This window comes from Limanda limanda, chromosome 4 (genome assembly GCF_963576545.1).
Source record: "Limanda limanda chromosome 4, fLimLim1.1, whole genome shotgun sequence".
Lineage (NCBI taxonomy): Eukaryota > Metazoa > Chordata > Actinopteri > Pleuronectiformes > Pleuronectidae > Limanda > Limanda limanda.
The window spans coordinates 15,335,024-15,350,313 of record NC_083639.1 but is presented as its reverse complement, the minus strand read 5'-3'; the positions used below and the strand labels follow the sequence as shown (position 1 = coordinate 15,350,313).

At 41.0% G+C, this 15,290-nt stretch overlaps 1 protein-coding gene across 4 annotated transcripts in view; it reads right to left on the bottom strand.

The window, feature by feature from the left end:
- The window catches only part of slc2a9l2 (solute carrier family 2 member 9, like 2), a 114,667-nt gene extending 100,116 nt beyond the window's left edge, over nucleotides 1-14,551 (bottom strand). The window contains exons 1-3 of one of the 4 annotated variants that reach the window (XM_061069001.1): nucleotides 13,735-14,551; nucleotides 6,537-6,622; nucleotides 665-766 (exon numbers count right to left, since the gene is read on the bottom strand). In XM_061069001.1, the coding sequence (XP_060924984.1) occupies nucleotides 665-766; nucleotides 6,537-6,605 (171 nt within the window). In that variant the 5' untranslated portion in view covers nucleotides 6,606-6,622; nucleotides 13,735-14,551. Of the gene's footprint in view, nucleotides 1-664; nucleotides 767-6,536; nucleotides 6,623-9,045; nucleotides 9,106-9,414; nucleotides 9,682-11,303; nucleotides 11,323-13,734 lie in introns of those variants that run through there. The other 3 variants (XM_061069003.1, XM_061069002.1, XM_061069000.1) reach the window with 3 other exon arrangements.
- Between the last annotated feature and the right edge of the window lie 739 nt (nucleotides 14,552-15,290).

The following is a 15,290-nucleotide window of genomic DNA, read 5'->3' as shown; positions in this document are numbered from 1 at the left end:
GTAGGGGGCTGACATTTATAAGTATGTACAATTTAGTGCAGATTCAAATAAAAATCTTGATCTAGCAGATTTGAATATTCCATAAAGGGACTGTTTGTGGAATGTGCTCTACTGAGAGACATTCTAGTGTCATAAGAAATCATGAATCATGGCTGGATCTACACACCTCTTCAAACTTTGCCTTTATTTTAATCTAAACTGCAAACCTTACAAGTTTCATAACTGAATATTGTACATTAGATCAAGTTCCCCAAGATGACATATGTGGTAGTTACCAGAACAGTTTGTGTCTCCAGTGCAAACACAAGGTCCAAAAATAACCCCAGTCGGTAAATATTAATTTTCTGTCTGGTTACGGAACTGAAGTCAGTAAATATTGCCAAAGGCAAACCGAATTTTGTTTGCAGAGAAACATTGTGTCCAGTGATTAAATGACATCGCTCTCTGGTGACGAATGAGCTCTGTGATGGGGTTTGGCATAACTATGACATGTGCAGTTTGGGCAATCAGCTGAAGACGGGAGATAAGGCTGTATCTGCCTGCACAACATTTTCATTCACTCAAGAATACCTGTAATGAAACCTGGTTCTGCTGCATTGTCTTAAAGGAATATTTATGGCAATTTGGCAGCAGGTTTACAAGTGGACTCTACAGATTGACTCACCAGAGCAGGAGCGTTGACCACAGACAGGTTGTAGCCATAGAGGAAAGATGAGCCCAGGGCCCCAAAAAAGGCTGCATTCAACAGACAGGCTGTGACTGGCTGCTGTAGAGAGAGAGCACATTACACAAGGGTTCACTCCAGTCATTCGAACACTGACGCGGTCGAGGCCTCGTCACACTGCTGCTGATCAATGTTAAGGTCGGACAAGAACCGTCGATTCAACAGAGGGTGTTTCACAGGTCCAGATATCTGGGCCAGGAAACAGGATTATTATTGTGTGTGTGTGTATTCACTAATGCTGCTATAGAAAAACAACTGTGTTTGAGTAATACAGTTCAAGTAGGAGAGACTTAGATTCAACGTTTTAACCACATTTATTGATTTGCGCACAGAGAGTGATGGGAATGTTATAATCTTTTGACATTTTAGACCCCTATGTGATCATCAGGATTAGATGGGGCTGAAGCAGAACGTGGTAATTCCCCCCAAAAGAAAAGAGAAGAGAAAGAAAGTGAAGGTGGTGGATGACTTTGACGGAGAAGTGCAATATATCCATGATTCTAACCTTGTAAATGTAGTATTCTAGGCAATGACAGAATAAAGAATTCCTTGCTAGGTAAGATCAGAGGATAATTAGAACATATATCAATTAAACGTATTTATCAGATATATGTATTGAGGTGATATAGCTCCTGGTAGAATTCAGCTGCAGCCCAAGAGATAAAGAAGACATACGAGATAAAGGTCTGGAAGACCAAATGAAGTAAGATCCTATTTGAAAGAAATTGAGGTGAGTAGAGAACCAAACAGAATATAGGAGTGATACGGAATGACCGAATGTGACGATCTGAGGAAAGTGCAAATTGAAAAAGGATAAGTTGCTGGCCCCAGGCATAGCATGCTACGCGATGGGATGGATTTCGAACAGAGCGAGTTGCAACTTGGGAAGGAAAGGGGCCAGCGGCTTGTGAGCCACTGTCCTTGAAAAAAAAATGAAAAAAAACAGATGGAGCATCTGTGAATATATGCAGAGAATCTGAGAGATGCACCAACCCTTTCATAGGAGAAAGTGAAGTCATTTCATTGATTGTGCAGATGGGAACAAACATAGGTCGGATCGGCACCTTTCATCAAGCGATAATATATGTTAATGGCACAAGATGCTCTGTCCAATACACAGGAAATCCATGAGGGATGATGACCCATCGCGAAGTAAAGGTGCTGAGGAGGAGAGCAGCTTAAGCTTTGTGAGGTTTGAACTGCACGGGAGGATTTTGAGATGTCGAAAATGCGCTGTAGGGTTTTATTCATTTATTTACTCTTTTATCTGATGGAGGGACACAGAGGAATTGAAAGAGTTTAGATTGGAGGGGGACGCGCCGAGGGGAAACGATCAGGAGGAATCAGATGTGAACAGCAGGAACTCTCAGGAACAAGCGTCTCTGACAGTTGGTTCAAATTCTCAGGCTGCTCTACATCTGAAAATCAGCCGCATGATTGGCTGGAGGAAACTGTGCCCACAATCAGCTGATCAATAAGCATAGAGAGAGAGGGAGATTAGAGATTCACTGAATGGGGGTTAAATCTTCCGGACTGAATTTAAGCTGAGCTTCAGAAAAAATATCAATATTATATAATGTTAAAGCTTCATTTTGCAAATAAACAACAATTGCCCTTTAAGTGGCCCTAATGAAGTAAAGAATAAATTCAATCACAAACACTTTCTCTCTGACCCATTCCCAATCTGTCTAATCAGCTGACTGCCGGATGTTTACTGTAATCCAATCAGATTCCATCACCGCTGTGACCCCCCTCCTCCTCCCCAGTCACCTCCAGGTCAGCTGAGGCCACTCATCTCATTCAGATCCTGAACATGTTGTAGGTCCGGTCAACTACCAGCAGTGTTTAGCCCCCGGGGGTTTCCTATGCTATGCAGCCACGCCCCCTTCCAACCTTGACGACGTCACAAGGGGTCTACCAGCCAAATAGACTTTTATAAATCTCATCACTTTCATCTCGTATAGTGCATGGCAATATCTTTTGTTCATTCTTCATATGGTTTATCCTGATTGAAATGCTCCAGTATGTTATGAATTATGTCGAATGACAAATAGTGGTTTATTACTAGATTAAGATGATGAAGGGAATAGATTCCTCAAGTTCCAATGGAGATATTGCTTCTCTGAAATTTTCTCCACTAAATGGATCAAATTAACAGGGGGCACAAGAGAAAAGGACAGTTTCGATGAAAGTGAAGTCATTCAATGTCCCTTTTGAATGAATCAACATGCCAGTTACATTATGAGATGCATGTAAGCAGAGTTGACATTTTGGTCCTCCTTTTGGGAGCATGCATGTGTTGTTGTCTTTCTCAAGAATCGCTTCTCTGAGAGAAGTGACGTCTCCTCTCGTGCAAGACAACACAGGGGGCTACATTTATTAACAGTTTGCAGAGATTGCAAAATGATTACAAAACAATTGTTAAACTGAGCATGTGGGAGAGCATGTTGAGAGATGGATAGATCTGGATTTATTGGGCCCGAAAGAGAATGCCATGTCTAAGTGTGTTTTTATGGATTTCAAGCCTTTTCTCCTTCCTTCGGAAAAACACATAATAAAGTCAACACAAAAAAGAACACATCCGGACATTTGCTCTGCAGGTCTCTGCCCTTCATAGGAGCAGGTAGGAGGTATTGGATTGTTAATGAGCTACAGAATGACAGCCAACAACAACCATTCCAGTTAGGAAAAGCTTCATTCTTTCACTTACAACACAAACATTCACGGTACCATTTCCTGTCTTTTGAGGGTTGGCGAATGAATGTACAGATAATCTATACGACAACAGTACACTACAGTCTACGCTTCCATTGAGTTCATGCGCCTAAGTCATTCGCCACAATATTCCTCCTGTCCCGGTATCCCAGATATTATGGACACATTTTTCTGCTAGTTGTGATCTGAAGGAATATTTCAATCACTTTGCAATTTGCTACTTTATCTTTTTTTTAAGTTTTTGATTGTTTCCTATTATTTTAATTTAATAAGGGTTATGGTTCTTAATTTTTTTATTTTCAATTTGTATAGCACGCTGCAACTGTGGTTTGAAAGATCATATAAAAAGGGTATTGTTATAATTAGATCCACAGTGCATAAACCTTTAAAACCATGCACTGTGCATTGAATACATATGAGACTAAACACAACCTTTTAATTTCCTGTTTGGTTTAACTTTGCTTTTATTTTAATAAATTTCGCTTGTGAATTTCAGCTGAATCATTGACACACACTTTGATTAACAGAGGGACTTCGAAATACACATTCTGTTTCCTGTAATCCACTGACTGATAAACCAACGTGCTCTCCCACATGCTCAGTTTAACAATTGTTTTGTAATCATTTTGCAATCTCTGCACACTGTTACGAAATGTAGCCCCCGGTGTTGTCCATTCACGAGATGACACGTCACTTCTCTGCCTGAGGTGCTAAAGAAAAATGATGAAATATCGTCTTTGTTTTAATGTCTCTTACAAGCTTTGAAATAAATAAATGCATTTTCAACAATTGCATCATAAAAAAAAACAAACAATCACACACACACACAGACACATTTCTGACATGACAGTAGTTTACGCATTTTAGTCATCACTCTGCTGATAGGACGTTTACTTGCCATCCTATTATCATCCATCCATTATCCTTATCCATATCAGGGTGGAGCTCAGCTACTCCCAGCTGACGAGAGGTGGGGTAAACCCTCCAAAGGTTGCAAGTGTATCGCAACATATTGTCTCCAATTAACCTAAGCACTATCTGTGTGTTTATGGACTGTGGGAGGAAGCTGGAGTACATGGAGGAAAAACAGCACAGACACGGGGAGAACATGCAAACTCCACAGAAAAAAAAACCCTAACCGAACCAGGATTAAAAACAGGAACCTCCTGCTGTGAGTCGTCAGCATTAACCCCCGCAAGACCGTGCCACCCGCATGCTTGAAAATAAAGTGTTATTGGAGCCCCCACCTCACCCCACCCCCTCAGGAATCTGAAGAGTTGGCCGTGTGTGTCAAACTCAGAATACAGTTTCGCTTATTTCATGATCTGTTGAATAAATAAGAAATCAGTGAGCTATTCAACACGTCAATATGCAGAAATCATTTGTGTGTCAGAAGAGATGGGACTGAGTGAAGGGATGAGGTTGTATCTCCACAGGAACCTTAGTCAGTCTGCACAATTAAAACCTGCAGTCCAGGATCAAGCTCAGAAACCGACTGAGTGTGTGTGTGTGTGTGTGTGTGTGTGTGTGTGTGTGTGTGTGTGGGTGTGTGTGTGTGTGTGTTTTCCCTTGAATCAGAATTTGATGTGATTTTAGATTATAACAGTTGCAAGGCCTCTGTTGTCATTGTTGGGGAGTAACGGAATACATGTAACGGCGTTACGTATTTAGAATACAAATTATGAGTAACTGTATTCCGTTACAGTTACAAAATAAATAGATGGTATTCAGAATACAGTTACATTGTTGAAATCAGTGGATTATATGACGGTACTTCTCGAGTTTATTCACTCTCTCGTAAATCCACCGGCGGCAAAGCCCCCAGGAAGCAGCTGGAGACCAGGGCTGCCGTAAGAGCGCCCCGGCCCCCGGCGGCGTGAAGAAGCCTCACCGCGACCGGCTCGGGACCGTTACAGGCCCGGGACCGAGGCTCTGAGAGAGTTCCGTCGCTACCAGAAATCTACGGAGCTGCTGATCCGCAAGCTGCCCTTCCAGCACCTGGTGAGAGAAGACCGACCTGCGCTTCCAGAGCTCTGCTGTCATGGCTCTGCAGGAGACCAGCGAGGCACGCAGGGTTCACACCGGACGCTGAAGCGCCGGGCAGCGCTAATAATATCACCCGTTGACCCAGTAGCATATGGTCACTTGTTGCTGCAACATTAACTGCAACAGCGTCCCAATTTAATGTCATCTATCTTCAAGAACTTCTCCGCTGTTTGCTCCGTTCAATGTCGGGTGTCGAGGGTAAGTTACGTATTCTCCGCCCCCCCCTCTCTTTTTATCTTTATGACTGCTTGTGTGTCTGTAGTGGATGGGCAGAGGGGGGCATTTAATAATGTGATCGGTAAAATTGGTAAAATTAAACTCCAGGACAACAGAAGGGGAATACAAACTATGGGATGCATACTTTATCATTTAGTATATCATACAAAATGTCATCAATATCGTTTAAAATCATTTTTCAGTGTGTTTCCTGGAGCGATACGCTCGCGTCAAGCGCAAAAAAAAATAGACTCGACGCCGAAACGGCGCGAGGCAGCCTTGGCGCAGGGGGGGGGGGGTGGTGGTGTATTTCAGCGTCCGGTGGGGCCGGCACAGAGGTGGGAGTGGATGGGAGCCGGACATCCAGCTGCCCCGCCGCATCGGCGGAGAGAGAGTTTAAACTGCTGCTGCTCCACTGACTTTAACAACGCCGCAATCCTACACTTAAAAAATGCAATACAAACCGGAAGTATTCCAAGTATTCAGAATACGTTACTCAGATTAGTTAATGTAATGGAATACGTTACAGATTACATTTTTGGGCATGTATTCTGTATTCTGTAACGGAATACGTTTTGAAAGTATCCTTCCCAACACTGTCTGTTGTCCACAATGACATTTGAAAATGAGCATAAATGACATAGGTCATGTACATATTTACTCAAGTACACCAGAGTTACATCCTGTCCACATACAGCACCTGTCATCTGAACGGGTTAATGTATGACATAAAATGCAAATAACAACATGCCAAGCAGCGCTGACCTACAGTACCTAGATGTCTAAGGACAGGGCTAATGTTGTGCTGCGTTGTGAGAGGTTAAATCACACTAACCTTCGTGGAATTCTTTCTGGCATCTGTCTTCTTGTGGTCAGGCGATTTGTCCTTCTGTGGTTTGTCCATGTTAAAGTCTCAGCAGCCTGGAGGGAGAAGTTCATATCTCATCAGACATGTGGTTCATACAACACACGTTTCACAACGAGAACAGGAAATGGGATTTATTACAGAAACTGCTGCTGCTGCTAAAGAAACATCTGCTGAAAAGGAAACAGCAGTGCATGTACGGTCACTATACAAGATTACACAGGATTACAGATTAGAACTTGGTCACAAGTTTATGATTTACCAGCAGAATCTCAACTAGAGTTGGAAGCTTTGGATTTTTTACTGAAGAACACAATGGTCAGCATTTGTGATGCACCACAGTACAGGACTCCACAACTTTGCCTGATTGTTATAGATTGCAAATACTAGACTCATTCTGCCCCCTAGTGGTTAAAAGAACAGTAACACAGCCAGAAGACTGGTGAATGAATATGTATCAGCATATTTGCTGCAGGGCATTAACTGGAAGATGTGTTTCAAGATATAAGTCAAGGCTTTATACTCTAAAGAGATACAAAAAATGAATTAAACTTCTTAAATGGGCTTCTGGGGATTCTGAACAAACTGAAGATCCAGAACTGAACATTTCCTTTATAACTCACAGGAGGCGGTGTCTCCTGCAGCGGCGCTGCTCATTTCCTCTCCTACCACACAGTTAATTACATGTAATAGCATTCAGTCAGCTTGCATTCAGACTGTAAATGAGTATGTTGATTGGATGAGTAGGATGACCACCCGCAGGACTCAGACCCCTGAGGAGCCGGATTAACAGCCAACGCTGCAGGATGAATTTATTGGAAGACACTTCAGAAACTTGTCCTCCTACCCTGCCTCCCTTAAACAACTTAACTGCCATTACCAATCTGGATGCTGGAGTTGTTAAAGTGCTCAATACAATTTGTTTTAATGCCAGTCCATATCAGCTGACTGTTATTGTAAAGTGCTTATTGGAGGCTTTAGGTTTATTTTCCTGCCTAAATGTCTGTAAAGTCACTTTTACAGGTTTAAAAAAACATTAACGATCACTATCACCAACAAATTTAATATAGCGTGAAATTTCATCCCTAACTTTGGAAATCTAAACTCAAATTGCTGCAGGGAGAATCATCCGACTTCCTTTTATCTTTTTTGTAAAATGTAATACTGCACCTGTTCCACAATCTGGGCACAATAAATATCCTATTCTGTAAGTATTTTATGAGATATGAGACACAATGCACGATTAGTCATTGAATTTGACTTGGATTTAACCTTCTCAAAGTGACCTCCTGTAGAGCGGCTGCACAGTGATTGTATCAGCAATCGATACCTGCAGCAGAAAAAAAATGCTGATTCATGTCAGAAAAGTGAGCAGTTGTTCTGTTTGTCTAACAGAACACCGGATGTAGGCAGTTTGCGGGACTTCAAGGACACATCCCTCTCGTGTCTGTGATCAGATAACGACCCTGAATAACCTCTGAATGGAATGAGGCTTCCCTGAAAAGCCACACACCCTCCTGCTGGAAATCAATTTCAACATATGATGAAATAATTCATAGGTATTAATGGAAATGTATCTTTCACTGACTTAAAAACGTCTAAAACAGCTGCTGCAACACAATCCAATTGTCCACTATTTCACTTTTTAAAGCCTCCGCATGTCTCAGAAAGTAGCGAATCAACAGTGTAGGAGAGTCTGTGATTGACATGTAAAAGCTCAGGGTTACACCAACAATAAAACTTCACACACAAGACAAAAGTTGCCGCTAAAACTGATAAACTGACCAGATCTTAGTTATTGCTGCAGGTTCCTGATCATAAATACTGCAGTAAAAATGTTTTTTTACTGCAGTATTTCAATTCAAATTCTTCAATTATGGATGTGAACATATGAAATGAGTGATGTAATTGAAATCAATATGATGATTTGATGGAGGTTATTGTATTGTATTGTATGTCATACATCACATTTAGCCTCTACAAAGGCACACAGTGTACAGTGTACAACACTTCACACAGCTGTGCATCATAAGAGATCAAACTCATGTATTGCAAATGTGACTCATCCAGCAGCAGATACAGCTGAAGGCATTGATTTATGACTTCATTGATTAAATGTTTAACATATTAAAGATCTAAATGATTAGCAAAGAGAATGTGCCTGGATGAGCAACAAGTCACCTCATGTCTATTCTTAGTATTCAGTATTATCCTCTCTTCAGAGAAATGCAACGAGGATCCACTGTAATATGATATTTACAATGAACACAATACTATTTTATTAGTTAATTCACTGTCCTGTTGCATTAACTGACACAAAAATATGTTAAAAACTGTTTGATACAATCCTACTACCCAGTAACCTACAACCAAATCTTGACAACAACACAAAGACTGATATGTTAGCAAGAAATTAGTTTCCCACAATAAATATTTTTCTTTACAAGGCTGAGTTACAAATGTCATTGTGGATACTTACTCATGTGCATGTGTCAAAGGCTTTCAGGAGGACTAGTGATCAAGCAAGTTTGCCAAAGATTATATAACACTTACAAATGATTAACTCGGATGTCCCGCCTTTGTGTTTTGACACGAAGGTGAGCGGCATCTAGCTTCTCCCCCTTTTGAACAACGTCACTTGCTTGTGTGGTAGTAAACACTGTCCACACAGGGTCAATCACAGGGCAGATGGGGTCCACATGCATTTAATAAGATCATCTAATTCAGAATCTTCTTTCTGCATGTAAACATGTCAGTCCGAAATGTGGACAACAGCTGGATCAAGCATTACCGCAGAGAAAGTAAAAAGTGAAAGCAAAAGTTATTGTGAATAAATCCTGCTTCTTACCTTAAGTAGAGTAAAGTCAGTATCTCACTATGGAGGCCAAATCATCATGCTGCTGATGGAAAATGTATTTTCCTCTACCATAAAAACAAGAGTGCCCATCCAGCTCATCTATGCTCCATTGTTGCTGCATTCCTCGGCCGGGTGTAAGCATGAGGAACAGCACCCCCCTCCTCCTCCTCTTCATCAGAACAACAGATGATGTTTCGGATCAGAGTACCGACTGAACAGACCTCATGCTACAGAAGCTGTCGAGGTACCGTGCATGAAGTTATCCCACAGCGACATGCCGGATGCAAATTTCCTCTCAAATGAAGCAAAAACGCTATTGGAGCTATGGCAGGCAAAGTACAGCTTGTTACATAAAAGCAGCACAAGAGCTGGCCTTCAATCCCTCAGAAGCCCCTCTCCTCGGGCAGCTTTCCCTCAGATCAATGGCTCCTTTATTCTCCCTTTGCTCAACATAAATCACATTGTTAAAAATGCTGCCTGGACGCTATCTATAATACAAACATGTGAGCCGTGTGTCTGACGTATAAAATGGCTGTAATGAGCACCTAAAGTATCCAAACATTTGACATAGCTTGAGTTTGATTGCATCAGTATGTGCCTGGATAATTGAGCAATCTTGAGTAAATACAGTTTGCTTATTTGTTTAACTGTGCTTAGGAAACATCTGAGTCAGGACCAGAAGCAAAAGATAGGGACATTAAATAAAACTCAGGCATGTAAGGTGAACACCCCCTTAGGGCCCATTCTTACCCCAGGTATAAGGTTACCGAGGGTGTGGCTAGACCTCGCAGTGAAAAAAAGAATCCACGAGGAGAGCATATCAAACCACTGAGTGTGGAGAGGATAACAAAGAAAAGTTTTTTTTTATACATTTCATTTTCAATTCAATATACAGGTATGTATGCCATAATTTTTTATAGCTCAAATCGTGCACTATACATGTCTATGCTGCAACATAGGAATTATTGAACTTAATAACTTATACTCAGAAAGTAATAAGTCAGACTGTCAAACTGAATATGAACTTACATTTTTTCTAATGCATTAATTAATCTATTTCTCACCTATATTTGTATTATTACTTCTTCAGGGGTAAATTGTACTAATGTTTTGAATGACACAGTAGTTAGACATTAGTCCACTTCATGGCAGTCATGTAAAACCGTGTTGACGTTGTGTGCATGTGTTGAGTCCAGCTGTCGCGTGGATAAGGTGGCTACAAAAATAAATAATACAGGACCAGGGAGAATAAAGTTGCCAAACAGAAGCCGGAGTCCTGTCTGTTTACTGGGAAAACAGCTACAGACCTGGTCCTATACCAGTTACAACTGAATCCTATGCTTCTCTCCTCATATATGCACAGGTCTGGACTATATCTATATTGTTCAGTATTGAACGTGCACAGTCTACTGACGGTCATATCATACAAGCAAGGAGCAAACAAGCTTCTGTGTGATGGGACTGCTTCTTGTTTAAAAGTCATGGTGCTCAGTTAAATGAGGTGAAATGAGCACAAAGAGATGAAAAGTGATCTCATAGGGAGGCAAAACAAATATGTTGAGACGCAGAACGGCCACAAAGAGACACTAAACAACTTCGGAGAGACGATGCAAAACAACCACAGAGAGACACAAAATGCTCATAAAGAGACACCATCAGAGAGACAACCCAAAATGACCCTAAGGAGAAACAAAACATATTCATTCTGCGTCAGGAGGTGTGGGGATCTCCTTTCTCATAATCTATGTAAACAACACTGCCAACTCCAGTGTATGTTTAGTCATGTGTCCTCGTGTGCTAGTACTCACAAGAATAACACTGATTCTTACAAATTTTACAAAGTTCTTTCCACAGCTCGTGTACTAGTTTGTTTTACAGACCTGTTTTTTCTCTTCCTGCTGCTGTGTCATTATACCTGATGTCAGAAGCTGTGTTAAACATTGATTTTCCCGCTCTGTCTGAAACCCTCTGGCCCGTAAACCCACCACAGAGTATTGTTTGCATTGCTGTGTCTCCATACATGTGTTGTAATGAATAGATTGAAAGCTCATTCTCAACAGGCTCATTGCTTCTGTAAGAAATAACGGGAGAAAAAGAAACTCACTGACCAATCTGACGACTCTCAGCATCCAAACCCAGGACTTTATGGCGGAATCTTGCTTATAACCACAACAACATCAAGAATGTAATGTAATTAAAAAGATGCCATTATCACATGAGAGCTAGCCGGCTTAACTTAATTTACTGAAGCTGGACATCAACCAATAGTGGTCGGAGCCAGTGTGGACTGCTGCAGAAAGAGGGCCCCTTCCTTTTTAATCAGTAACTTCAGACACAAGGAGTGAGTGTGTGTGTGACATTAGGCTGTTGCTTTAAAACACACTCAATGCTTAGCAGATCACTAAATATATAATGATTTGGCAGCTTAAAATGCATTTGGCTGTAGTGTTTTCATTGAGACATCATTCATTTTTACTCCAGTCCATTTAAAAATGTATTTACAACTTTTTTTCAGCATACATTGATGTAAAGCCATAGATCCTTTAGTTAATAAAATCTCTTTTTAAACTCTTTTTGGTCAAATTGAATATTTCATCTTTGCCCCATCACACTGAGTATATGACAAAGTCTACGTAGCACACAGCACTGAACCAGCTAAAAATATGAATTGAAAATGAATTAAAAAATATATTTAAAAAAAACAGATTCATATTTAAAAAAACATCATAAATATTTGAGAAATAAAATTCTGTCCAATACCATGATGAAATTAAGTTTGCAATGATTTCAACATTTCTAGGGTCGTCCTTACAAACTAAGGATAAGGAAATCAGCAGCTTGGCAGAAAGAGGAAGGCCGGTGCTCACAATCTAATAAGGAAACGCTTAATTCTACTCCCACAGCCCATTTACAGGAAGTTTTGGATCACACTTACCGTTGTATATCTTTTCTCAACGGTTTCCTTTACTCAGCTGTGGTTTATCCCAGCACAGAAGATGTTGTGTCTCAGTCAAATTGTTGAGCTCTCTCCTGCATATTCTCAGAGAAGCATATATGCTCTGCCCTGAGTCAACGAGCGGATCATTGTTTGACTCACCAACCTGTAGTAATGCCGGAGGGTGACTTGGGGCCTCTGTTAACCTTAATCAGTGTCTCTACTACCTCCGACTGTGCATACACATTGTTGGAGATATATGAACTGTGTGCACCGTGTTTTCACTGATGGCAGTTACTTTTCTCCCAGATATTTGATCCACCTTCCTCCATGCTGAGGAAGGAGGAGAGGAAAGAAACTGAACTTGAGAAAACACTGCGCTCTACCTATTCTACACGTGACTGAAAATAACACTTGTTATTTTCATTACACATGCTTTTGATTATAAAGCATACAGAACTTAATGTCCAAAGCTGAACTTAAGCATTACACATAGGAGCATGCAGCACACAGGTTTGCGCATGTCCTTTGCATTGACCTCCATTCATTGTGGAACGCCTGACCAAAGCCTAATCACTAACCTTAACATGACCAATTCATGCCCAGCTCTAGTCTTAACCTAACTACGATTGTAGCTCAGAATGTTCCTTTTAAGCATGTGTCAGGGGTTCAAAAGTTCACAGCTGTAAACATCTTCCAGTCGTGAGTTCCCAGGCAGCCCTTAAGAATTTATATTAGTGCTGTGCCAATCAGAAGTCCGCTGAGCTTCCAGGCAGAGCCAAGTCTCTTGTTCGAGTCCTCAGATAGACCTGACTAAAAAAAAAAAGCTTCTGGTTCAGTATGAATAGATTATCATTGTGTGATTGGCATTTGTAAATTGGAACACGTTTTGTGTCATTGCATCATTTGGATTTGGGGACATGCTTTCAGAAAAATAAACTACACCTTCAGACAAAGGTTCTTCATTTTAACATTGTACATGTGGATGATATTGTAACTGAAAGAGATAACAGATAATCAGAGATAAGAGAGAGAGGAATAGGAAAATAAGTATATAGGAGAGGGGGGAAACTCAAGTTTAAGAGCCACAACCAACAGCAGACCAGTTTTAACTTTAAAATAAGCAGCCCAAAAACAATGACTAACATCAGGTGACACAAAGAGTAAAAACAAATCTTCTTAATCCCTATAGAGAGAGAGAGAGAGAGAGAGAGAGAGAGGGGAAAGGGAGAGAGAAAAATAAATTAAGACAAAAAGAGAGAAATAAAGGAAGAGAAAGAGAGAAAAGAGAGAGAGAGAGAGAGAGAGAGAGAGAGAGAGAGAGAGAAAGAGAGAGCAAGAGAGACTATAGTTAATCATCAATGAAAGAGATTTACCTGATAGTTGTGGTCCTTGATCGTAAATCCACTGAGCGCAGGTTGAATTATCGTCTCTGTGCATTTCCTACGCTCTTCAGTTTACACAGTTTATTTATTGTGACGCACATAATTTTGACAACACTCTAAGACAGGGGTCTCAAACTCGCGGCCCGCGGGCCAATTGCGGCCCGCGGGACGATATTTTGTGGCCCCCACCTTAATATGAAAGTTTAATGTTAGTGCGGCCCGCACAAACATTGTAGCAGCTCCGCTGTTAGCTGCTGTGTGGGACAATGTTATGATGTTCTGGTTTCCTACTGTGTGCCTGACCAGTGAAAGCATGCAAGTGTGTGACATGGGGGGCGGGGTCGTGTGTGTGTGTGTACGTGTGAGAGTGAGTGAGAGAGAGAGCCGGGAGAGAAAAGAGTGGCTTTGGATGTGCGGTGCAGGAGGGTGAAATTCATATTTTTCTGCCCTCTTTCGCGCAGGTCATGATGTATCCAGTGCTTCATTTATAAATCACAAGGTGCCGGAACGCTAAGTACATATCACAGCGCAGGTACGACGAGCACAGGTCCGGAACGCACATAAAACGCCGCTTAAAACAGCACACACATGCCACTTACAATGCAGTGGGACTTATTTAGGCTATACTGCAGTGACGGTATCAGTCTTTATGTCAGTGATTAATAAAGTGGCGTCTTGAGCAAAGGCGACTTCTGTGTCCAGCGGAACGGAACACACACACATATGTTGTGCCCTGAAAAGAGGAGATGTTAATAACGTCACTCAGACACGGTGCTTCTGCTTCAGTAGCTGCATCAAGAATCGTTTATAATTCACAAAATCAATTTACAACATTACAACAAATGAACAGGTAACAATATATATATATATGGCCTATTAATCTTTGAACAGTAACTTAAATTATTGATAATTAACAAAATACCTTATCTCTTATTATTTACAAACATAACATACTGAACATTAATCATACACATAGACATCAGCAATATAATACTTTCTTTTAGCTGTCTTGCTAAATTAAACATGTGAACAATGCACACAACATGTGGTGCACTCATGCTCACCACGTGGTGCTACCTGCCTACACTACACAGAGCAGAGCTACATAAAAAGTGTGAACTAACTGCACAAACAGGACACAATCACAAATTCAACCATACAAACATTATAATCTTGTTGCTAAACAGGTCAATAATGTATTCACAGCACATAAACATTAATTTCCTACCTGAAAAGGGGAGATGTTAATAACGTCACTCAGACACGGTGCTTCTGCTTCAGTAGCTGCATCAAGAATGACACCCGTGCTCAGAGCTCCCCTAATCCGGCCTCTGCAGGTAAAACTAATCGATCAGCAGATCATTCAACCAGGCTATACTAATAGAGTGCAGATGGAAATCATTCATTCATTTTAACTTTATTCATACATTTTAACTATCTATCACACATACACACACACACACACACACACACACACACACACACACACACAATTTGTTAAATTGAAGGCAAATTCAAGGGACACCACGGCTCCTTTACGCACACGC